This window comes from Poecilia latipinna, unplaced genomic scaffold (genome assembly GCF_001443285.1).
Source record: "Poecilia latipinna isolate Pla-1442-1.1 unplaced genomic scaffold, P_latipinna-1.0 Scaffold639, whole genome shotgun sequence".
NCBI classification, from domain to species: Eukaryota; Metazoa; Chordata; class Actinopteri; order Cyprinodontiformes; family Poeciliidae; genus Poecilia; species Poecilia latipinna.
In genome coordinates, this window is record NW_015113255.1 from 48556 (window position 1) to 73888 (window position 25333).

The following is a 25333-nucleotide window of genomic DNA, read 5'->3' on the forward strand; positions in this document are numbered from 1 at the left end:
TTTTAAGAAAGGCACACAAAACAAAAGATTATTGTACTTAAACTCAATAAACTTGTCTTCTCTTCAGCCACCACCTTTGTGTAAGAATGCAGAGTTTTTACAAAGACAGTCAGTCAACTTTGCTCTTGGCCTCTCGTGGAAACTCTTCCAGTCTGAATCCTTTTTTTTTTTTTTTTTTTCCAAAAACGACGTTGAGACCAGATTTTAAGCAAGGGAAGATATAAACTGATCAAAGCCTCTCAACTCATCTAGACTTTAAAACAATATATATATATATATATATATATATATATATATAAACTTTCCCTTCAAACTGTAAAAAAAGATTCCTATGTAATCGGTTTGTCTGACTTTCAGGGTAGAGAATGGGACCGGCTTCACCGTGGAGACCCTTTGCCACAACCCGTCCGTGTCGCTGTACGGCATCATGCTGGACGACTACAACAGCTCCAGGTGTGTGATGAAGGAGAAGAACTCCACCAGGGGGATGGTGCACATCTGCTCCTGCTCAGAAGAAGAGTGTAATGACAAACTGGTGTTCGTTTCCAGTAAGTGTTCTGGTTCTAATGAAGTCATGCAGTACGTGGGTTGATGAATCCAATGATTTCTGCTTTGGAGTTCTAAATTTAATCATGTTTTGACTCATGTCAACATAAAAGCTATTCAAAGTTAAGTCTGTACAAATCAACATCACGACCTTTCCAGATACATTCAGCTGATGAGCAAGGATTTTACTCTTCACCCCAGCTGAACATGTTGTACATTGAAATGAAAAATGTTTTAGATGATGAAATGGTATCTAGATTACCTCTATCAGTCAGAACAACAAACAAAATTAGAATGAATTTGTTAAGTTCACTTATGCAGTAACTCAACATTTTCAGTTATAAAGCAGTGTCCCATTTCAGGTGGGAATACAACATGAACCAAATGTTGCTGATGACTGCTGCAGGCTCACATAAAGACCACTGCCAGCCAGGACACTGAAGAAGAATTCTATATTGGCAGTAATGCAGAAGAATGTGAGGATTTATAGAGAAATCTGACAGGAAGAAATGACAACGTGGAGCTAGCTGTTAGCTCCCAGCAGGGTGCAGTCATACTCTCCATCCAGATCTGCTGACCTGCTGATGTTCATAAGTTTCCATCAGCGTCATGAGAACGTAAAAAATATGGTTTGATTCAAGATGGGAGGCTGGACAACAAACAAGGGTATCTACTGGCTTCGTAGTTAATTATTAGTATTCTCCCTTTTTTTGACTCAGTTCTTGCTAGTACACTTCCTCTGTGGTGTGCTCTCGTAAAAATGTTTTTTTGTTTGTGCTTTTATTTGCTCAATTCAAGAAAGCATATTGAGAAACAACCCAGAAGACTCAAACCACTCATTAGTAGGAAAATACGAAACCCAAAAAGGAATTTACCAAAAAAAAAAAAAAGTCCAGAGAGTGGCCACAAAACTCTGGAACATAGCTTTATGAATTGATTAAGCAACAAAAAACCTTTTTGGTTGAGATCAAACGTTTGGAGAAAGGAAGGCTCTGCTCCTGACTCCAAATGTACAAGCTGATCTGTGAAATGCAGTGGACATCGTTTCATCAGGTGGGCTTGCATGGCTCCTTTGTGATGGGCTTAGATCAACAGAGACACTTTACCAACTGGACATGAAGTATTAATCATTTTAATCAGTCTACTCACAAATGTAGTCTTCTATCCATGCTAGCGCTGTGATAGATGTGAAAACATGGAACTAAAAGCCTGAATGTTGATCTTTCAGATCATATTCATCATCATTTCTACCAATTCCAAACTAGGACTGCTTATAATAGAAAAACAACAACATGAAATCACTGAGTTTGAAGAAGGGAATAGTGTTTTGGCAGATTTAGAAACCTAAATAAGTTACAAATTCAATTGATTCTAATTTGTAAATTAAGTGATAAAACTAATGGATGTTGAGAGACCTAGAAGATACTGGGTCAGACTGCTAACTGGGCATAAATGCCATTTTGCTTGGTAATCCGGCGCTCTTTTGGGCCGATCCATTTTTTCCTATAATGTAAACCGGCCGGCTCATAAACATTTCTTATTCCTTCATTTTATGACTTTAGGCCTGCCCAGACTCATCTCTTCCCCCTCCACTCTATTACACCCCTTCCTCCACTCCCCATCCCGTCTCCAGTACTGATGCTGAGTAAAATCTGTTGCTTTGTCAGGACAGACGTGCCTGAGGGATAATTTGCTGTGTCTCCTCTCCTCATTCTGCCACCTTCACTGGCACTAACTTCTAAAAACCCTCCACAAAGCATGCAGGTCCAACCTTTCAATGGAGCTACTGTCTGGACACATGCTTGTAAAATGGGAAATGCCAACATAACATAGATAATTCTGTTACTGTATTTTTTTTTCTGTTGCCAAAACTCAAAACTGAAAGATAAATCAATTACGCTGCTCTGTGTCAAAGCCAAATGCTTGCAATTTCTAGCAACAATGAAGAAATCTACTTTATCCTCTTGTCCCGGTGCTTTGGTGCATGCTGCTTGAAAACCATAAGAGCTTCCAGGAACTTTGTCTGCTTGGATCATTTTGGGTTTGCAAAAAGTAAAACATTCCTTTGTTGTATTTGTTTAATAGTAAAAAACTAAAGACTTTCATCACATTCAATGTGAAGGTGCTTAACTCAGGTCGTGCGTCTTCACTTTATCAGCGCATTGTCTCATCATTACTCATCATACCGCCTCTCTGTGTTTGGAAAGTTTAAGGGGAACGATGGTAAAGAAGATGTGGGCCTTTTTCACAGCTTCTGCTCTGGTGGCTGCTGCAGTGTGAGAGCTTTGTTAACACCAACAGGAACTGGAAACACAACGCTCGCATCACGCTTAAACATCACTCGCAGATTCCCCAGTGAGGTTGTGAACATGCAGCTGTGTGCCTCGTGCAGAGTGGAGAGGAAAAAAGACGTGTCTCAGTGGCTAAATAAAATATGTGTGTGCGCGTGTGCGTGCGCTGGGCACACTGGAGAGCACAGACATACGGTTTCCTGTCTGTGTCGAACTCGGTTCAGAAGCATCTCCAGCACATGATGAGCGGACCCCATAAACACAGGAGACCTCATCTGGAGAATGACAGAGAGGTGCAGAACGTCTGCTGAGCAGGACGTGTCTCACCCTTTATTCTGTTATTAAAACAGAATAAAGTCTTATTCTTCCTATCCAAATCACCATCCTCCTGTTTTGAAGGGTAACAGCTTACAATTAGATCGTGGTGTACCTCTGGGCGGTGATGAATGAGTGTGTTTCTCTTCATAGTTTGACTCATGAACCATGCTACAAAAATGTAGATGTTCTGTTGATAATTGATTCTAGGTTTGGTGCAGACAACTTAATGAAGTGAATGTGCAATAGTGGTTACAAAATGTGTTTTATTTAAACTTTTATTGCCTTTGTTGCTCATACAAAAAATACAATTTTAAATAACTACAACAAAATCTATTAAAATAAATGTATTAATTCAATTACTTTTAAAAGTATAAAACTTAAACCTAATTCATATTCATTCAAAACTCTTCAGAGTTATTGAAGATGGTGAAAGATCTGCTGTAGCAGTCTGTGTCTGTATCACAGTATGACTAAAGACAATTTTTAAAATAAAACTGTCTCATGAAGAGGATGGTAAGCAGTAATATAGAGCCTTACAAAGCGCTTCCTACCACTTCATCCTTTTTTTAAACACTTTTTCACGTTACAAAGACAAACCTCCATGAATTATATTGATATTTTCACTTATAGGCTAAGATAAAACAAAAACTGGACCAGAACCAAGTTTCACAGTGGGGATGGTGTGTTCAGGGTTATGTGCGGTGTTGGTCTTCAGCGCCACATAGCATTTTCTACTTAGACTAAAACATGGGAAGCCTTCCTTCAAGTGTGGGTGGTGATGCCAGAAGTTCCTGCTGAATTTTGGACTCAGAGGGAGCAATGTGGCTTTTGTCCTGGCTTTGGAACACGGGACCAGATCTTTACCTGTGTGCAATCTCTGAGGTGGTCATTGGAGCTTCTCTGATCTACATGTGTTTCCAAAGTCTTCTGAACATGTTTCTCAAGGTATTTTTGGGGAGTGAAATGCTCCAGTAGTATGGCATATCTGGATGAGTACTTAATACAGTGTCTAAAATAAGAGTTGTGTCTGTGTTCTCAGTGTCAAGTAAAGCTTGTTCCATGTGTGGGGTGGTCTCCAAGGTTACCCCTTGTCTCTGATTCTCTGTGTGGTTTTCATCGACTGGTTCTCAAGGTATAGTTGTATAGAGGATGTTTTCTGGTTTGACAACTTGAGGGTCTCATCTTTGCTTTCTGTGGATGGTGTGGTCCTGTTGGCATCTCATAGTGAGTGTTAGTATGTGTTAGAGTGGTCTTCAGCAGAGGGAGAAATAAGATTAGCTTTTCTAATCGTGACTTTCCAATTGGAAAACGGTTTAATGCTTCCTCAGGGTCATGAGTCCTTGTTCTACACCTTGCTTCGTCCAGAGGGTCTGGACCCTCGGTCATTGAGGAACGATTGTTTGCTGGAGGTGCAGATTTTGTTGAAAAATGAAAATGTTGGATCTGATTTTACCAATTGTTAACGTTTAACCATGATGCATGTAACGCGCCAGCTTGATAAAGCTATCTGTAAATAGCTAATCTGCAAACAATCCTGTGCAGAACAGGGCCACACCATCTTTGCTAGCGATAAAATGTCCTGCATTTTCATCTTGCTCCAACTTTAACTGCTCAATATTTGGAAGTATGGCCTCTTTCTTTGCTGCCTTTGCCAAACATTAGGTAGATTACCATATTAAATAACACAGAAGACATTGTCGTTCACAACTTCGCCTTCTTTTCGCTGATTGGCCAACCAGATAAATCAAGCTCAATGGTAGAAGTCCCAGGTGGAGCCCTGCAGAGAGAAGAGAAATGAGTGGAATTGCATATGAAGGCAGTGACTCTAAGCCATGAAGATGTAAAAGGTCAAAGAGTGGAGCCAGGAGATGCTGAGCCACATATGGTGTGCAGGTCACTAACTTCCTGCAGCAATAGCCTTGAGATCAGCTAAAGATAAGTGTGTACAGAGATTCATAGAATGAGTTTACATTGCTAAACAGATCCCTTATTGCCTTGTATCACCAAACGCAGAGCTCTGGATGTCGTGGTGTAAACACGCAGTCATTATCCCCTAAAGCTTTGGAAACATGTTTTATAGTGATGAATCATGCCTGTCTGTCTGGCAGTTTAATAGTACAGACTGGGTTTGTCAGCCACCAGAATGTGTCTGACTTCATTTTATTCACCGTCAAGTGTAAAGTTTGTATTAGGGCCCCTTAAATTCCACCGAAAGAAACTCTTACTGCATCAGAACACAAAAACGTGTTGGTTAATTTCATGATCCCAACTTTGTGGGGCATTAACCCAAAGCAAAGTCTATAAGGACATGGATGAGAGAGATTGGTGTGAACAATGGACTTCCATGATGTATATGGACCCAGGGTTTGGCAGGATGCTAGGCCAGAATTTTCCACAAAGTAAATATGCAAATATATAAGATTTACAAATGGAACAAATAAGTAAGGTAAAAGGCTAAGTTTGCCTTAGCCAGCTAGAAACTAGCAATCAGGGCTGAAATCTGCATGTGCTGATGACCTGAACACACAGAGCCACATAAAGCCAGTTCCAAAGTCGCCCTTCTGTCACCTGAAGAACATTTCCAGGATCAAAGGACTAATGTGGCCATATTTACTGCTGTGCTACTGTAAAAAAACAGGTTTTAAATTCTTGGAGGTAAATAATGAGAAAAAGAAGTTGAATCTTGAAGTTGAGCAGATTTAGCATATATTTCTTTTTGAGGTTTGTAAATGTTACCTGATGTGTTTGTCACTTGGCTCATAAAGAAGACAGATTTCCTTGTGACACCAAGTGGGAATGTTTCATCCCCACGAGGCATTTCTATCTTAATACCACAGAGGAACGACAATAGATAAGAACCGGGAATAAATAGTTACTTGGTTTGGTTCCGCCCAAAAAAAGGAAGAAGAAGTGGTTTCGTAAATATTCCTAGATGGACTTGTTTTTTTTATTCCCAGATTAGTTCCCTAAGTCTGGAACTAATCTTGAGTTCTTTCAGTTTCACAGCAGATGGCTTTAATAGAAAAATTGAAATCCAACAAGTCATCGTCTAGACGCATCCAAACAGCATTCTGGGGCCAAAATGCTACAATGAGATGATCTGCAGCGTTATGTCACACCATACCACATTTTTTTATAAAGCTCTTTAAAACCACTAAGAAAACTGACGTGCTACAATGGCAAATGGTTAATTATTAGAGAACAAATTAAATAAACACATAAAAACACAGACAGTCAAAATCTCTCAGTCTGTTTAAGGTCTTGGAATAAAAGTGTGTGTTTTTTTTATATGAGGAGTGCTTATGAAACAGCGGGTTGTGAAGACAGTCCTGTTACCATAGCAAGTAAATACACAGCATGCTCCCTGTTGGACTGTGCTGCTAACCTCCGTGTGGCTGTAGCATGTTGGCAGGCCGGGTAAGGCCAGATTACTTCTATACTTTCATCAGGTCTTTAAAATAGTAAACATGTTTTTTTGTTTTGTGTGGGGTATGTATGCTCAAAGAAACCACAGTAATAATTCGACTTGAATTTTCAGAAAAAGTACAAGAGCCTGCAAGACTATTTCAAAACTTTTTCATTATTCTGACTTGAGATGATCCGTCTGCATGAAGTTCACCAGAACAAGACAAGATGAGACAAGAAGAGCTGTGGAACGGTTTTGACTGTTCCACGGTGGGGAAACTCAGGTGTAAGAGCAGCATCAAGATATATAGGTTCACACAGAAGATCAAAAACTGTTACAAAAGTAAAAAACAAAGAACAGATTAATATCGGTTTTTAAATCCCCCTAATGTCTATATGTATTTTAAATAATTTTATATGTTAGTACTTTGTGTGTGTTGCTATCGTCGTAAAACCAACTTGCCACATTTACAATTGCATCCATCCTGACTTTGATTAAACTTCAGTGGTGGCAATTTTTTCAAAATGATCTGACTAATCAACTTAAGATAATCAAAAGCTTTAGAGACTTTTTGAAGTATATACTAACCAACCACCTATTACCTGTAATCAGGTCTGGTGCTGCTATTTTTCGACAAAAATGGTTCCTCTTTGGTCTGTAACTTTATAAAACTCTTTTAAACTGTGAGTAGTTACTGCTTTGAGTTTCCGTATTGAGAGAGAGAGAGGACTAGCTCAAAGTTTCCCAGACACATATCTTTGGCCAAATTACATCTCAAACCAATTAGAGGAAAGCATGAGAACACTCTGGCATCCTGACTGGAAAAGGCCATGCAAGCCTTACTACCAGTTTGACATTCCAGTACGTTTCTGGCTGTGTTTACACCTCAAACACATTCTACTCTCACAGAACAGATTACACACTTACAGGCACAGCGAGAGAATGAACCTAACCCCCACCAAAACCGTCAAGGAGTCATAAAAGCCTTAAAAACATACAAACTACAGAAACAGAGAATTTGAGTGGAAGTGTCTATGTGTTTGGAAGCCTTTTTTTTTTTTTTTTTGCAACTCACATACTATTACATTATAATTACTTTTACTATTGGAATTCAAAGGTTTTCCAAAATGAGAAGGAAAGAAACTTTAGCCAGTGCTAAAGCGTTACATTTTGGAACGTTACTAAAACAGAGAGAGAGAAAGACCACTGCATTTGACAAGCTCTTTGTTCTTATCTAAAGGAAAAGTGAAAGTAATGCTGCCTTCTCCAACAGTTTAAAGTGTAATTTAGTTACCTTAAGACTGTTTTGACAGGCATGAAGGTGCAATAGTTCAAACCAGGAACACCAGTTGGTTCTCACGCTACAACAAAGAGCAAAACAAGTGAAGACCTGACAAGTACACCTTGTGCTTAATGTTGGTTTTTCACCATTCTGGTTGAATCAGCAGTCTCTTTGTGTGGTCTGTGTGTTTGTGTGTTCATACACTGCTTTCCAGAAGAAAGCAGAATAAACAGCCCATTAGGCAGGTGGGGTCTCCAGTGATGTATCTCTCTTTCCTTCGGAATTGTAAAAAATTGTAATCTGGTATTAAAATCATAATCTGATGATAAAATCTTCTGCCATCGAACTCATGGCTTCACACCAGCTGGTTTATCTGTCGGTATAAACCATGATTTGTCCTAAATGATTGTAATAATTATTGAGTAGTGAATAAAAACGTTCTAAAAGTTGATGTTTCTTTACATATTTTTTGTCTGTGGGTTTGCAAAGGGGCTCCCAGGTCAGAGGTCAATGCTCTTGCCAGGGCATGGAAAAGTTTGGGATCCCCCGTCATCAAACATTCATCTGTGTTGACTGAGACCCTTTTTGATTCTAAGCTTGTCATTTCTCTAACTGTTCTCTTCCCCTGTGTTTTTCTTCAGCAGCAAAAGATCAAGCCCTCGTCTATATAATTCTGGTGAGCCTGCTTCCCCTCATTGTGATGGGAGTCTTGGTTGCCGTGGTGATCCACTGGCACTGTGTCAATCGGCGCCGCCAGCTTGGTAGGAAGTGGGACAGCAACGTTAAAATGTGTAAGCCAAAAGCCGGCGGGCTGGACTGCAGAGACACCTGCGCCTTCATGGGGGATGACGACGGCTCTGACAGCAGCTCCATGCACGCCAACAACCTGAATCACAACACCGAACCCCTGCCTATAGAGCTGGATCTGCTGGTGAGTGTCAGCTGAAGAGCTGAAGCTTTTTGGAGGCGGTGTGCCATCTCACTGAGGCCCTTTTTTTTCTTTTATCTTCCTCCAGGTGGGTAAGGGCCGCTTTGCTCAGGTGTACAAGGCGAAGCTGAAGCAGACCAGCTCGGCTCAGTTTGAAACCGTGGCTGTGAAGATCTTCCCCTATGAGGAGTACGCATCCTGGAAGAACGAGAAGGACATCTTTTTCAACAAGGACCTCAGACACGAGAACATCCTCCACTTCCTGACAGCTGAGGAGAGGAAGGCAGAGAAACAGTACTGGCTCATCACAGCTTTCCATCCCAGTGGGAATCTCCAGGTGAGTCCACTACTGCTTGGCTTCTCTTTATGAAACCTGCCACATTAATAACTTCTAAATGCAATGGAGCTCAAACGTTGCTCTGCTTCACAGGAGTATCTGACGCACCACGTGATCAGCTGGGAGGAACTGCAGGCGTTGAGCAGCTCTCTGGCCCGAGGAGTCGCCCACCTTCACAGCGACCGGCTCGCAAATGGACGGCCCAAGGTGGGACTTGGGCCGTCCACGAATCATTTCATAATCACCAAACAGGGACCATGAAATAATGACCCAAGTCATTTTTTGCCAAAAGATGATTTATACAAAAACAAAAAAATTACTTTTGGCAAAAAAATGACTTTGGCAATTATTTTAAGAAGATGACAGCATAAAATCCAGTCAGTGCCTGACAGCTACTTTGAAACACATTTTGAAAAAGAATTAATGACATCTGATATGTTAAACTAAAACAAACCTGATGAGCAGAATGAGTTAAAGCTTTGATGGCAACGCTAACTAAGATTGTCAATGTTTCTAACATTAAAGGACATGGTATTCAGTAGCGCTCTTGGATTGTTGTAACCATGTGCATACAGGCAAAGTAAGACCAAACGTCAATTAAGTCCACGCACCAAAAGATACTCTGTAAAGATACAGTCTGCTCATTAAGGAGCACAAAAGTCCACATACCAGAGGCTGTATGTGCTGTTGGCTGCTTAAAAGTATCTTTAACTCTTGGAAACAAGAGCAGGGCAACAGGAAGTTGCAAGCAACAACCTGGTTTGCATAGTTCTTAAGAAATCCACACTTTGGTAGAATATTGGGGTAAAAATGCTTTAGATTTGTTAGAACTGCTTGAAGACTGGGGCCGGTGAATACTGTGAAAGCCAGGCACTGTGTGTCAGATCTCTTTCTGATTATAGCAGCATTCATCCCCTTGTTTTGTGATGATATATATGTAGAGGTAAATATAAGACTTTTGTCCAATGTGTCTCTCATCTCCTGCCCTAAAGCTTTTTGTTGTGTTGCAGACCACACCACCATTATTCTGCAGGGGAATCTAGAGTGAACTTTTAGGGTTTTTCCAATGATTTGCACACAAAAGACATCTAACTAAAAAAGTTTTCCATTTAAGAGACTGTTTCTGGGTAGATTTTAGACTATCCACTCACTGTCTACTTTATTACCCGCACCTTACTAGGGTGGGTTGAATTGATTTTTGCCCTCAGAACTACCTCAGTTTCTCATGGCAGATTCAACAAGGTGTGGAAAACATTCCTTTAGATATTTTGATTCATGTTGACATAAAATCCCACAGTTGCTGCAGATTTGCTGGCTGCACATCCACAAAGTCTAAAGGTGTTCTGCTGGATTAAGATCTGGTTATTATGGAAACCATTTGAGCCCAGTGAACTCATTGTCAACCTAAGTTCAGTTTGCCTATTATACTTTTACCATTTGCTTTGTGGTTATTTGCTGTTGTGTTGTGGATGGTTGTTTTGAAATCGGTTGAGTTTTGACCTCAGCTGCTGTTGGACCAACAGGTGCCCATAGTTCACAGAGACCTGAAGAGCTCCAATGTGCTGGTGAAGAACGACCTGACCTGCTGCATATGTGACTTTGGCCTGGCGCTCTGTCTGGACAGCAGCCTGTCAGTGGATGATCTCGCCAACAGTGGCCAGGTCAGTCTCTCACTTACACAGTTACACTTGTGCACAACACTTCTGATAAATGATGATATGACCAAGCAATGCAATACAAAACACATGCATTATGAGAAAAATTACATTAATTAAAATTAAGAACCTAATTTAATGTTTAATAAGGCTCAATTGTCCCAGAGCTACATTGATTACATGTCTTTGCTCCTCATTTTTGTTTTTTTATATGTCAAGTCAAGTTTACTTGCATAGCACATTTCAGCAATAAGGCAATTCAAAGTGATTTCCATCCAGGCCTGTCAAGACAACAAATTTTACTAGACAATAAATTGTCCCAGAAGTTATCGCGATAAACAATAATATTGCTGCTTTGGGACAAAGGCATAATAATGCCTTTACCATTATTATACGGTAAAGGCATCTTTGAGAATAAAAAATAATTCATCTTTTTTTATTCTCAAAGATTAATAAACTTTAAATTGTAATGAACTGGAAGACATTTTAAATATCAAAAAAAAAAAATCAGACAAAAACAAATAAAATTAATTATTTGTCTTTGTAAACAAAATTGTCCTTCAAAGAAAAGGCAGGTTGAAACCAAAGCACCGAGCTGGAGACTTTTGTCATCCAGTTTTTGGCAGAAAGAGAAAAACGATAAATCATGCAAATGAAAATTATTGAACTCATTTTAATTTATCATGGAATTAATTGATTTATTGTTTTCTGTGACAGGCCTATTTCCTTCATACAAACACAATACAATAACCAACTATAAAACAAGCAGTAAACAGTACAGTTTGTCAAATGCCATCAACAAAATCATTAAGCAAATCTGTTTCAAATATATTGATTACCATCTACTGTGTGATATTTGAGTGCAGATGTGAGTGAACAGTTTTTGATGTGTGACTTGTAGGTGGGTACGGCGCGCTACATGGCCCCAGAGGTCCTGGAGGCCCGGCTCAATCTGGAGAACATCGAGTCCTTCAAGCAGACCGACATTTACTCCATGGCTCTGGTCCTGTGGGAAATGACATCAAGATGCGAAACCATAGGAGGTGAGTGTGCATGTGGAAAAACTTAATGCTGCTTGAAGAAGCAACGCAAGTCAGTTGAATCAATGGTCTGCCTACAATCCCATGTCTCGATTTGATTAAAGTGAACTCTGGTGTAGTTAGAATACATATGTGAATGTCAAGCGCACCAGAGACTGCTCCAAAGGCAGGAAGCTCAGTATAGCACAGGGCATTCTGGGTAAATCCAACCAAAAGAAAAGCACAAGCTTAACACTAGCAAGAGAAATGTCTCATGGTCTTTTACCAAAGACGAAGGAGAAATATTACAAACTCTAAAATCTGACACCACTCCATTTTTATTTACATTTGGTGAAGAAAGGCATTGTGCTCACATCTTCTTCAGAGGTTTTTTGTTGTTTCCTTAAGTATTTATTGGTAGATTACCACCACAGGCGAGGAGGGGAACATGTTTTTCCATTAGGATCATTTGAGAGAAAGTGAACAGCAGCAGCTGAATATGTTAACAAATGTTGCAATTTTGGCCTCAATCGAACCAAATCTCAGACTTTCAGGTGTGAAAACACCCATATATTTAAAGGCATTTTCATTCCACCAAGTTTTTGGTCAGAAATTATACACAGGCATCTCGTAAAAGATAACTAAGCAAAGTACAAGTGTATCATTTTGGGAAAAATGCTCCCGGAGAGAACTTGTGCATGCATGAGGAGAACATGCAAACTCCATTAAGGTCGACTGGCTGAGAAATAAACACTTCCTGCTCTTTCTATTATTAAAGCATTGTTTCTCTGTCTGTCGTGAGGTGAAAATGATCAGACAGTGATCTGCACTTTCTTCCACATTGCCTTCCAGTCTGTCTTTTTGTACTTTAACACGGTGTGTATTCCTCACTCCCTTTTGCTCCACCCCTACATAATGACAGAAGAAAATCCTGGAACTCTTTCCTCTCCTGTAATACTGGGACAAGTAAACTACTCTAATGAACTGCTGTTTTGGAAAATACTGACTACTTGTGTTTACTGTGGTTGTTTCTACAACCATTGAGGATATATACACTAATCTTTTGTCAAACTTTTATAGATTTATGCGCTGAACTGGCTATTTTTGCTTTATTTGTGGTTTGTTTTGTTTTGAGAAGGTGTGGGAGAAGTTATGTATGTATGTGTTCTGAAACAACAAAATTTTAATAACATAAACAGAAAAGAATAAGAACTTAGCAACACCATGGCCAAATGTAGGCTAAGGCAAACTAAAGCTTCTCCAGTCAGAGAGAACATTGCAGACACGGTGCAGATAGAAGACCGCTCCACTGTTTCCAGTTATTCAGGGGACAAGGGGACTCTGGTGGACTTTCTGTCAGTCTGTACCTTAACCTCAGCTCCAAGTTAGCAGCAACAATGTGAGGAATGACTGATATGAGAGGAAGACAATCTAGACTCTGTTGTTGACCTTCCTTGGAGTGAAAATCATGAAGGGAGAGCTGCAGCTGCTACTGCACTAGTTTCACCTGGCTGCACAAGTCTGTGACCAGAGCGTCTGTATGAGGCTGAGAAAATAGATTATGTTTTTTTTATACATATTGAAGGGTGTGCACATTTCCTTATTTGGTTGTAACACAAAGTTTGTTTACAGTGCTATCGATTATACTACAGTTCCTGACACAGTTCTGCACATTTTAGTACACAGGCCTAGAGAATAGTTTACAGACACATGTCACTGAAATATATTAAAAAAGAGATCAGAAGGACATTTTTGAAGCTGACTTGACATGACTTACTTCATATCAATTTTATAAGAGAGACACTTCCTGAACTTATTGATAGAAGGATCAAAAGCTGCACTGTGCAACCTTGATATATATAAAAATGTTTTTACATACTTTTTAAAATTATTATTGAGAGATTATTATTATTGAGAGATCTTGTCACGTTGTCTACTGCCATGACATGAACAAATATGGAAAAAACATAATTGCGCAGAATATGGAGACTTAATGGCAATTCTTAGGACGTTGGCATTACATTCTTCTGACTATCATTATCAGTAGTTTTAACTTATTTTAAACTGAAGAACAGAGAACTCATTTGATGGTGAGATGATCTGGTTTTTATGTGATGTCATGTTCAGATTTTCCTAGCAGAAATATTTTTGCCTCGCTCTGATTTTCAAAAAATATCCTCAGTTAAGTCAAATGCAGATACAGTTACATACACGAAGGTTTGATTGTCTTCCCTCTGCTGTGTACAAGCTAGATGGTTGTTTTCTTGTTTTCTGTGTGTTTCTGTCTTCGTGTTCTTTTTAGATACATTAGAATATACAGATTCATAAGTAATAGACAGTCACCCTCAACTTGCCCTACTTCCATATCTTCAACAAGTGTTCAAGTCAATTTGTGGGTTTCTGCATAGCAAACACAGGGCACAGAATAGTAGACTGTATTAAAACCCTCCTCTGGCATTGCTGTTGTTGTCTGTTATATTATATGCCTCAAGTATCTCCAAACATTTGATTTACATGCCCAAAATTAGTTTGCAGGGTGCAGCAGAGCCCGGATGGTGAATCTGAGCTGAGGCATGTGGGTTAAATGAAGCATGATGAAGAGCTCTGACTGTGCCAAGGATGAGTCTTTTAGTTTAAGGAAGTGGAATTCTGCCATATTCTGCCATATTCTGCTGCCTACAATATGGATTTCATGTCCTGTCCAGCAGGAGGAGGAGTGTCTTAACTCTGTCACTCATCTCATGTACACACTGCTAAATGTGCTAAAGGCCAAGAAACAATTTACTGTCACTGGAAATCTGTTGATCCATTGTCATCAGTGGCTATTCTAACTAGCCTGAGCAGTCACAGCAGCCTCTGCTGGCTACAGCATAGCAGGGAGCAAGCGCGGCACCTCATGGAGGGTGATAGACAGCGCTAAGACCCGCCTCCTGACTCTGATTGGTTGTTTCTAGTTGGCACTGGGAGAAGACAGATGAGCTCCATTTTTTCCCAGATTATCTGTCTCATAACAAACTATGATCACATAGGTTTCAACAAATATGTAAAAAAAAAAAAAAAAAAAGTTATGTCACATACTGCATCTTTAAAGCTGTTTTAGTGATTTTGATTAATCTTTTTTTTTTTTTTTAAAGCGAGCGTGTTTCCCCAGAAACAATCACAAATTCCCAGGAGTTTATTTATGAGCAACAGCTTTTATGCGCTGATTTTGGAATGCAGTGTTATAATCCTGTTTTATAATCCCAGAGCACAGCTCACCTTTCCACTCACTGCACCTGCATTTTACACGTTTGTGTTCAACGTAGGGCGACTCTGTCAGTTATTAAATGTAGTCGCTGTGACACAATCACCGGTCACAGTTTTATTGCTGAAAATCAAAGCTTTTCTTTTCGTCTCAGGAATCTCTTTGTGTTGAGAACAGGTGGAAGATTGAAGTCTTGGTGATGGAACCGATGTGGAAGGAGAGGGAGAGGTCGAAAAGGTTTCTCCTTTGTGCTGCACGATGAATGCTGTGCAGAAGACTGTGTGGTGTTCCTACCTGCTGCACAGTGGGAAACACGAGCACACCACCAGCTCTGGCGTAGATAACCTCCAGGGAAAGAATCCGGGCCAGCCCGTATGGGTCCAGCTTTTACACACTGAAAGTGAGGGAAGATCCACATTTTAAAAGTATGAAGCAGAGGCTTGCAGAGACAACGTTTCTGCATGGAGCTCTGATCCACTTCCTGAATGAAGGTGCAGATCAAATTTCAACCTTCCTGCAGCTGGGAGAGACCCAGATAATGGTGTGAAGGAAAGCTGCTGCCAGATTTCACATTCACAGATCCAGTTTTAGATTGTAATCAGTAGTAAATCTACATGAAGATAGAGGCTGGAAAAGCTTCTATGGGATCATTGTGAATCTTCAGCATCTTTTCCCAGCTGTGAGCTTTATGGAACATTCTGTTTGGAGCTGAGAACAGCCTGCAACTGCTGCGCTTTCAGTCCACTGAGGTCTGGATTCAGGCCTGGAAATTCATGCTTCATACTTTCAAATTAAAAGTTTATTTATTTATTTATTTATTTATTTATTTATTTATTTATTTATTTATTTGTGTATTTATTTATTTATTCATTTATTTTTACCATAACCAAATCTTCAACAAAAACAGAAAATAATAATAATAATAATAATAATAATAATAATAATAATAATAATAATAATAATAATTGTAACATGAGAAGCTGTGGTTTGATGATTTGATGAATTACTTTTCAGCAGGAGTGAATTTGTAGTTTTGAAGGAAGTGCCATAGTGAGGCGTTTCCCCTCATAAGGCAGGATGAACCGCGTGTGTCCACAGTCAGCATTATTGTAGCCAGGCTGGAAACGACCACCAGGCCTTTTCACTCTTACTCATCATAGAAACTCCAATGTTAATCTTTTTTTCTTCATCAGCCCGTGTGTTTCCAGTTATTGTTCAAGTATGCATTCAATAAATAACAATGCAGAAGTGCTGCAGATTGAAGGATGATTCTTTTTTTTTTTCCTGCTTCCTGCTCAGAACAACACCTCTCCCCTGGTTTGATCCCTTGTTTGCGTTTTTGTTTTGTTTTTTGTTTCCCAGACGTGAAGGACTATGAGCCAGCGTTCGGATCCAAGGTGCGACAGCACCCCTATGTGGAGAACATGAAGGACAGTGACAGACCCGACATCCCCGACAGCTGGCTCCGGCATCAGGTCAGATTTAGAGATTTAAATCAAAAGTTAAACCCACAACAGCCGATTGAAAATACCTTTAAAATAAACAATGCAAGAGCACAAAGCAAAATCTAATGTAAATAAATGTGGATGAACACTGAGGTAAATGCTGCATGTTTCAGAATTGAATGTGTGTCTTTGTAAACAGCACCGAGAAAAATGTTTTTTTCTTTGCATGTCTTCTGATTTTATTTTTATTTATTTATTTATTTATTTATTTATTTATTTATTTATTTATTTATTTATTTATTTATTTATTTATTTATTTATTTATTTATTCATTTGTTCCTTACTTGTTTTAGACCATCAATACATTTTTAGGTAAGGTTAAAAATAATCTGAGTAAATACAAAAAGTTATTTTTAAATGATGATTTAATTCATTAAGACAGTGTGGCGTTCAGTCAGTCATCATGTCAAGAGCTTTGACAGAAATTCAACTGCAGTACTCCCTGTCTTACCCTAAGAGGGCAGCACTAAGAATTAAACAAATTTACATGAAAAGTAGAACAGAACACAGTTTGAACAGAAACATAAAGATATCATCCCTAATGACAGGTTCAGGCAGTTTTCTGCAGTAAGAAAAGGTTGATTTAGGGCCGTGACGTCTAAACTCTTTGCAACATGAGCCCGAATCCCAAAGTACTCAGGAGCCATGTTGATTTTCCAACTTAAAATGCAAAGTGGCATGTCTAACTTTCTAGACACTGGAGGACCAAATTTGTACCATTCTTGAACTGCACTCGGTGGCCGCACAAAATCCTTCTGAAGGCCACAAATTGTCCCCGGGCCACACTTTGCACACCCCTGATTTAGAGTTCAGTTATGCTAAAAGATCTGGCAATGAGTTGCTCAGAAGCTGCACACTTCTCTGGTTTAATGGCCATTTGTTCTGTAATGAAACAGGGAATGGAGAAAGGAAGAGGTTCTCAGATCTGTGCTCTACGTCTCCCTCTGCAGGGCATTTTGGCTGTCTGCACCACGATCAAGGAATGCTGGGACCACGACCCGGAGGCCCGTCTCACGGCCCACTGCGTGGCCACGCGCCTTGCTGAGATCGAGGAGGAGCTGGACAAGCTGTCGAGTCGCAGCTCCTCGGCTGAGAAGATCCGATATGAGGTGCACATCCCCGTCGCCATGGAGATCCCAGAGGAGGAAGTGAAGATCTCCGAAATCCAGAACATCATAGCTGCGGACTGCTCTGTGAGTGACAAGTGAGGCGGGGATCTGCAGGCTCCTTCAGGGGCCTTCCAGTTAGTCCAGGTTAACACGATGATGACGGTGGTGGTGATGAAGAGCTGAGCTCTGGTGGGACAGCTGGAGTCTGAGACACCGTGTTGTGTTCAGCTTTGACTCAGCCCTGGTGAACATTATGGCTTTCATGGCTTCTAGAATGTTACAACATGTTGAAAAGGTGCAGATCCAAAAAATAAAATAAAATAAAATAAAATAAAATAAAAATAATAAATAACAGAAATGCCAATTTCTCAGGAGAATGCAGAGCCTGACAGGATTTTCTCTGCATGACAAACAGGCCAGTTTGAATTGAACCAAACAGGTTTTACATGCATTTCGTCATGATCTTCTTCTGCGTTACAGATAACAGTCATTTCCAATCGTTTATGTATATATTTTTTTCATTAATGTGCCGTAAAGTACATTTTCAGTGTGTACTTTGAATACCAAAGAAGTGACCTTACCATTGTTCAGTGTCCGTACCAGCAGGTTGATCAGTAGAACAGGTATATATTTGTGTCTTTCTGTTTGAATGTTTTGTAGTGTTTGTACTTACTTACATGTTGGGCTTTTTTTCTAGACAATAAAAAGCCCACTGTGCATAGGAGACAGTAAATCTGCATAAATAGCAGCAAAAAGGGAAAATCATTTTATTTTTTTTTATTTTTTTTGCAACTTTTCAGGATGCATGTTTTAAAATAGTGTATGTTTTCATAAACATGCATTGTCAAATATTTTTTACCCTGTACGTCACATGCAAGATAGTATAAATCATGTATGAATTAAATATATTTACATATACGTCTCAGTTTCTGTGTTTTTCCTTTATTCATCATTATCATTATTTTAGCTTGCATTAAAAAACCTGTTGACTGGCCTTTTTCTCATCAGGTAGCAGTGTGAGAATGACCTATGTCATGCAAAATCCGCTCTTCAATTTCAATTGCATATTGATGATTCCCTTGTGGATAAATGGTTTCTAAACAACAAAAACCTGAACGCAGAAGTCGGAACATTGAAAATCTATGACCAGTTCAGTGATGTGGCCCTGGATGAAGCAGGGAGCTTATTTAACTCTTTCTAGGTAAAAGTGAACTCAAACAGTTAAAAGCTTGTTTCCTATTAGATGAGATCCATTTTAAAAACTGAAAAAACATGGTTTCTTAATCCCCGACGTGAAAAGGGTGCCTGAAGTTGTAAAATATTTGAGCAAAAGTCACTGAGAAATGACTGATTTGTCTTTTTTTGTCTTTGTCTTTGAAAGAAAAAATCTGGTCCTCCAGAAATGCTTAAAGTACGAACATCCAGCCTGGATGGTGACCAGGAAGAAGATGAAGCCAGGCACAGTGTACAAAGCCTGAGTAGAGCAAGGAGCTCTGGACCAGTTTGATGAAAGTCACGCCATGATAAATGATCCAAACCGGTCATAAACAGATAAATGAAGCTTTCAATTTTAAACCATTGCAGTTATCAGCTCAAACCACAACAATGAGCCCTGTTTGGTGGAATAAGACTGCTTTGGCATCAGCTGAACGGTTTGGCTTTTACTAAACATGCAGTAAAAAATTGAAAGCTCTGTGTTCCCTTTTATATGTTATACTATGAAAACACTGTGTGCTCGTAAAAAAAGAGAAGAATTTGCATTCAAAGTATTAGATAAATAATAAAAGACATACATTTCAACAAAGGTCCATGTGATCACAGCTTGCTGAGAAAAGACTTGTGCATTGTTTGCTAAATCCTTCTTTAAGACTTGAATTAGAAACCCGGTCCTTCAGAACCGGGTGAAGAACGAACATCCAGCCTGATGAACAGAGCAGGTTCAGGGGACCAAACCCTGGGAAAACACACAACTCCAGTGCCGTCAGTGTTCAGAGTGTTAGCCTGAACTAGCTATGCTAGTTGCTTGAACTTTTATGAAGCTAGCAACCTTTAAGCAAACTGTAAAAACAAGGAAATACAAAAGATTCCCAAACATAAAGTGAAGCAGGTGAAAATGTTTTTTTTAACTAGCTTGGGTGTTAAAATACCTCAGATGTGTCAGAGTAAAGAGAAATGTTATCAATATGAGAAACTACAAGAGCAACTAATTCCTGTCTGTGCAACAGCCAAACAGGTGACATGCCTTCCCCACAGCCAGAGATGTTCAACTCATTTCTTTAAGTCAGACTCAAGTCTTTTGAAACAAATCAGAGCCAAGTCTCAAGTAATGAAATAAATGTTTTTTCATCAAATTCATGATGTCCAGCCTGCATTGTTATGGGCTATAGGCTATACGCTATAAGCTATAAGTTATTGGGCTTACCCCAACTTGTACAGTGTCTCTGGTTCATACAAGGCTTGACCTCATGGAGGCTGTTCTTCCATGGACAATAGACTGTTGTTTTGATAGTCAAAAAGGAGTCAAATATGTTTACAGATCTATCCCTGTTTTCTTAAATAAAATGTAATTTAATGCCATGATGTCATTTTTAATTTTGTCTACACAAATTTTTGGAAATATGGTAATGTAATCATTTTGAATGACATATTATAGATTGTCTTCCAACAACATTGTGTGTTTAACACCAGTGAAGAAACCTTTGAAGGTATGTTATGATGAACCTATCAGACAAAAAAAATTATATGAATTAACGTTGATTCAATATAAAATCAACACAAATGTGCATGTAGATCCAAATTCAGATGATGGTTGAATCAACATTGATATAATGTCAGTTACGGTTGATTCAACATGTAGTTACTAACCACTTCCAATGTCCAGCTTTAACGTGGATCCAGTGTTTCTATGTGACTATATTGCAACGTTGATTCACTCATATTTCGCTATCTGGGATAACTTTAGAGTTTTAAAAAATATATGCTTATTTTATTGTACTTTACTCCTCCGTAGATAAATAACTAAATATCCACAGATTCCTCGTTGATCTACATGGTTTTTTCTTCATGGTTTTAAATTTCCACAATGAAATGTTTTATCTTTCTTTTCTTATTCTTAATCATTTTATCACTGATATAATTATCTGTTTTGTTAGTTTTTTTTAATGTGGTCGTTTTAAATGTGTGTCTTTAATTTGTGTCTTGTGTTTAATTTCTGTAAATAATACTTGACTCTATGAATATATTTTCCTGACTCCATGACTAACTGAACTCATACAGAGGGTACTACAGCTACATCCTCTCCTTTCATGATGCTAACATCTATTAAAGGTCAAATTGACCATTTGCTTCTGCATATTTGTAAAAAGAGAAAGGCATATTACACAGGATGGATTAATAAGTTATATTTTATGTTTAAGTGTCAAAAACCGCCATAGGACCTTTTCCTGGTATCTTATCTGAAGAAAAACTTGGACTAGAGCCAGATTGTTCCAAGAAAACACAATATAAGTTGTCATGATAAAACTGCTTTAATGAAAAACACATTAAGACAAGAGTTTCAAAGTCATCCCAGCTAATATGTGAGCTCAAAAGAATTGTAGATAACCTGGTTTTACTTATGTCCATGAACTCTCAAAACCATTGATTCTGATTTGTTTGCAGCCCTTGGGTTCCTCGAGTTACGCTTGAAGAGTTGCCGACACTTCATATCTTATCTTATCTCTCAGTGAAAGAGAGAGAACTCTACAAAACCTAACAGGTACCAAAGCAGCAGGAGAGAATTTCAGATGAGTGTGTGTCTTCAGCAGTAATCGGTTTGTGTTAGCAGCCAGACTTTATTGCAGGTTGCAAACGACTCAAGACGGCCCATGTCATGTTCAAGGACTTTCTTGCTCCTTAATGATTTTATATTCACAAATGTCTGATAAAGGTGAGAGGTTCCAAAAAAAAATTTAACTCTTTGATTCTGATCAAAGGTCAGTCTAAGTGAATAGGAGGCTTTAGCAGGAGAAGGCTTAATACATATATATATATATATGTACAGCTCTGGAATAAATGAAGAGCCCACTGCACTGAGCCCCATTGAAAACTTCCTGGTTATTCCACCAAATACTGATTTCTGAGTTAGAACATTAGTATTGTTGTTTCTAAATCAATGGTTCCAAAAGATTTTTTTCTGGGCCTCCCTATGGGTTACAGTAATAAAAAGGAAAAAAATCTACTGGGCACACATATCGTTCAACCAGACATAAACCTAGACACATATTTTGTTTTCAAACTCCACTGAAGTTTATTTCACACTTCAGGTTGCAACAAAACAAACTACAAACCATATTTACAGTGAAACACTTTTGTGTAACTGTGTTTTTTAGTTCTGTATTGTAGAAGAGTATTCTTCGCTGTCAGTGTTATTTCAAACATATTTTTTTATTTTATTTGTAACAATATTCAACTTTGCTATCATCATTACATTTTTTAAAAAAAAGCCTATGTGCAAAATGGGGTTAAAACATGGAACAACTCCCTGAGAGTTTTTTTTTTTTATTTCATCATCATTCATCATATGTATTTTCATCATGCCCCCCCTGCACTGCACCTCCACTTAGGGGTCTCGCCCCATATTTGGGAACCACTGTTCTAAATGAATATGAACTTGTTTTCTTTGCATTATTTGAGTTCTGAAAGCACTGGATCTTTTTCATTAATTAAACATTTCTCATTTTCTGCAAATGGAGAGATTTTATTTCTCATCAGAAATTGCTTGGAGAAATTCCAAACAATTTCTCCAAAATTGCTGAGAATTTCAGAGAGATGTTGTCGGTAGTTCATGGAATAAAAAAACAATGTTCATTTTACTCAAACATACACCTATGAAAAGTAAAGTCAGAGGAACTGATAATCTTGAGTGGTCTCTTAATTTTTTTCCAGAGCTACATATGCTGAGGGGTGCTGAAGAACTGAAGAGAACCCATGGAGATCGGGTCACAGCAGAGAGGCAGCAGAATAAACGGAACAGATTCCTGTGGGATGTTGTCATATTTTGCAGTGTGTGAAAAGATCACATGTGAAGCAGCTGACTGCCTTAAAGTTCATTTCTCCAATTTTCTTTATGTTTCACAGCATTAGCTGCATTTCCATTACCTATAAAATTGAGCAAATTGAAATTATGAAAATAAATTAATTTCATGGAAAAATACCAACTTAAAAAAAACATTCTATGATAAAAAAGTTTTTGTGCTAGGAAGAGGAGGTTTTCAGCCATGTTGAAATAGATGTTTTATATAAAACTGCAAAGGTAAAACTTTTTTTGCACCGTAATCCAAAGCCGGATGTTACTACTGGTGAAAACAACAAAGACCACAGTAAGTAGCAGGACGGTGAAGGTTTGTTTTAGTTTTTCCAGACAATGAGCAGCTGGCTCCATCACAGCTCTCACAGTTCAGAAAATGCTGTGTCATTCCAATCAACAACTCTTCTGTAAATTCACAGACTATAAACTCCTCAAAATGCCGCCTACAAGCTGCTCCCAAGTGGGCGGAGCTTGTTGCTCAAAAGCATGAATAAGATGCCGACGTCCTCTGAGATGATGAGTGCTGAATTTTGAATATGTAAATATTTACATACTGTAAATATTTACATATGGTGTTTCCATGTTTTTTAATGACCTATTGAGTGAGCAAACAAATTCACATGTGACTTTAATTTTATTTTGCAACATCTCAATTGCGAAATTGTGTTTTTTTTGACATCAGACAAAGATTTGTGCATATTGGTAATGGAAACACAGCTAGAGTGGAACCTGACACTGAAAGTATCGCCATAACAACAAGAAGTCATCAACCACTGAACTGAAGTTTTTCTCAGATAACATGACCTTTGGTCTCTCCCCAGTCTTCCAGACAAGGTCACCAATGGACTATATTGCCTGGATCTCCCTTTCTTTTCTATACTTATCATTTGAATACCCCATGTGACTGATATTGACAGATTCTTAGATTCATTAACTTCCCTCAGTACAGTCACTTTCAGTAACTTTCCATCCTGAATGAGAGGGGCAATGTTCAGTGTAGGGATCCCGTGGCACAGCAGCATTTCACCGACTGAAAGAAGATTGCACAACCTAAAGTTTGACTACAGCTTTGAGTGGATTTGTGTTGGCTATGTGTCTTTTACTTCTCCCTGCATCAAAATATCCACTCTGCCCTAAAGTCTAATTGCATATTTAGTCCAAAAAGTTCAAACAAAAAAACACATAAGCTCAGTCGTTGGATCTGGAGCAAAATTAATTTGACATATTGCATGACTGGAGGATAGAAAGATTAAAATCCTGAAGAATGATATGCAGCTTAGAAGTTTTCATGATACTGTAGTTTGTTTTATTTGTATTTTTTCAAGCATTTTGTGATGCTTCTTTGTTGAAGGTCATCAAGTGCAAAATGTTCAATGATTAGCCAGAGCTTCATTTATGGACTGAAATCTTTCAAACAGCTTTAAAGTGGAGAGCAGTCAGCAGAGGTGTTTAGGGCTAATTAATGCTGATAGCGCCCATTTGGTTTCTGCACCTCCAGCAACCCAATTGTTTTTATCGCTGCTGTAATTATGTGCACATCTCTAAGCAGTTATGGTTCGATATGTCATGGATATATGTTACTACTCTCCAGTCTCCTGATCTGATTGAAATGCAAATATATTTATTTGTATGCGAGTAAATTTTGTTTAAAAAAATCATTCTTGTGTGATAATTATAAATAGCACTAAATAAAACTGTAAATTCAGCTGTAATCAGAAAAAATGGTGGCATGGTGAGGCTTTCCTGGTGGTTTAGAGTTCAAATGGATCAGTGGGAAATTCCATGACATCAGGACAGTCCAACCTTCTGTCTGTATATATAGAGGCATCTTACTGTAAGTGTGTATTGAGCTGCAGGCAACAACAATTACAGTTGCATCAATCTAACAATCAAAATATGGAGAGACACATGAACGGTGAGTTCTACAAAACACAACTTTGTTCACTGAATTTTTTTTTCTTTAATTTAATTCATTCATTTAATTGGTTTGCATACTAAAAGCTAAGGAATAAAAAAGTACTATTTTTCTCAGAATTACGACTTTAATGCCAGATTAGTCAGAATTATTTTGGGGGAAAAAGTCTAAATTCTGAGATTAAAGTAAGGAATTTTTTTTTTTTTTTTTTTGGATAGGTCCTAATCCTGTGCCTCACAAAATAGTACCAAATAATGATACTATTTGTTAACTCTTCATAGTTAACAAACATTCACAAGCATATAATAGTTTCAGTTTTTTTGCAGTAAAAACAGTGGAGGAATCCATCAAATGACTTTAAGAAGATGATTAAAAAAATCTTTAAATCTTATTTTACAAGTCAGTAGTAAAATCATTACACTATTTGTTAGCACTTAAAAACTGGATCAAAGTATCAAACAGCTGATAACTTTTTTTGAATTGATGGAATCATATGCACTAATGACCCTTTCATACATACACACACACACACATATATATATGCACACTCATACAGAGGTTTAAATTCACCAGGTGCACAGTAAATATGAAATTAAATTAAAAGTTACATATTAAAGTTTTCTTTTCAAGTCAGATATTCTGATTCCCTGACCTTCTAAATTGTTGTGACTCAAATTTATTTAATAAGGAATCACTTGTGATTCTTTATT

At 38.4% G+C, this 25333-nt stretch overlaps 2 protein-coding genes across 3 annotated transcripts in view; both read left to right on the forward strand.

Annotated features, from left to right (window-relative positions):
* The window catches only part of LOC106954227 (TGF-beta receptor type-2-like), a 31264-nt gene extending 13283 nt beyond the window's left edge, over window positions 1-17981 (forward strand). The window contains exons 3-10 of one of the 2 annotated variants that reach the window (XM_015043557.1): window positions 358-548; window positions 8485-8774; window positions 8860-9108; window positions 9202-9315; window positions 10632-10769; window positions 11665-11806; window positions 16389-16501; window positions 17482-17981. In XM_015043557.1, coding sequence (XP_014899043.1) covers window positions 358-548; window positions 8485-8774; window positions 8860-9108; window positions 9202-9315; window positions 10632-10769; window positions 11665-11806; window positions 16389-16501; window positions 17482-17739 — 1495 coding nt within the window. In that variant the 3' untranslated portion in view covers window positions 17740-17981. The remainder of the gene's footprint in view (window positions 1-357; window positions 549-8484; window positions 8775-8859; window positions 9109-9201; window positions 9316-10631; window positions 10770-11664; window positions 11807-16388; window positions 16502-17481) is intronic. The other variant, XM_015043558.1, reaches the window with a different exon arrangement.
* A 6461-nt stretch (window positions 17982-24442) lies between these two features.
* The window catches only part of LOC106954229 (acidic amino acid decarboxylase GADL1-like), a 12593-nt gene continuing 11702 nt past the window's right edge, over window positions 24443-25333 (forward strand). The window contains exon 1 of the mRNA XM_015043561.1: window positions 24443-24623. Coding sequence (XP_014899047.1) covers window positions 24491-24623 — 133 coding nt within the window. The 5' untranslated portion in view covers window positions 24443-24490. The remainder of the gene's footprint in view (window positions 24624-25333) is intronic.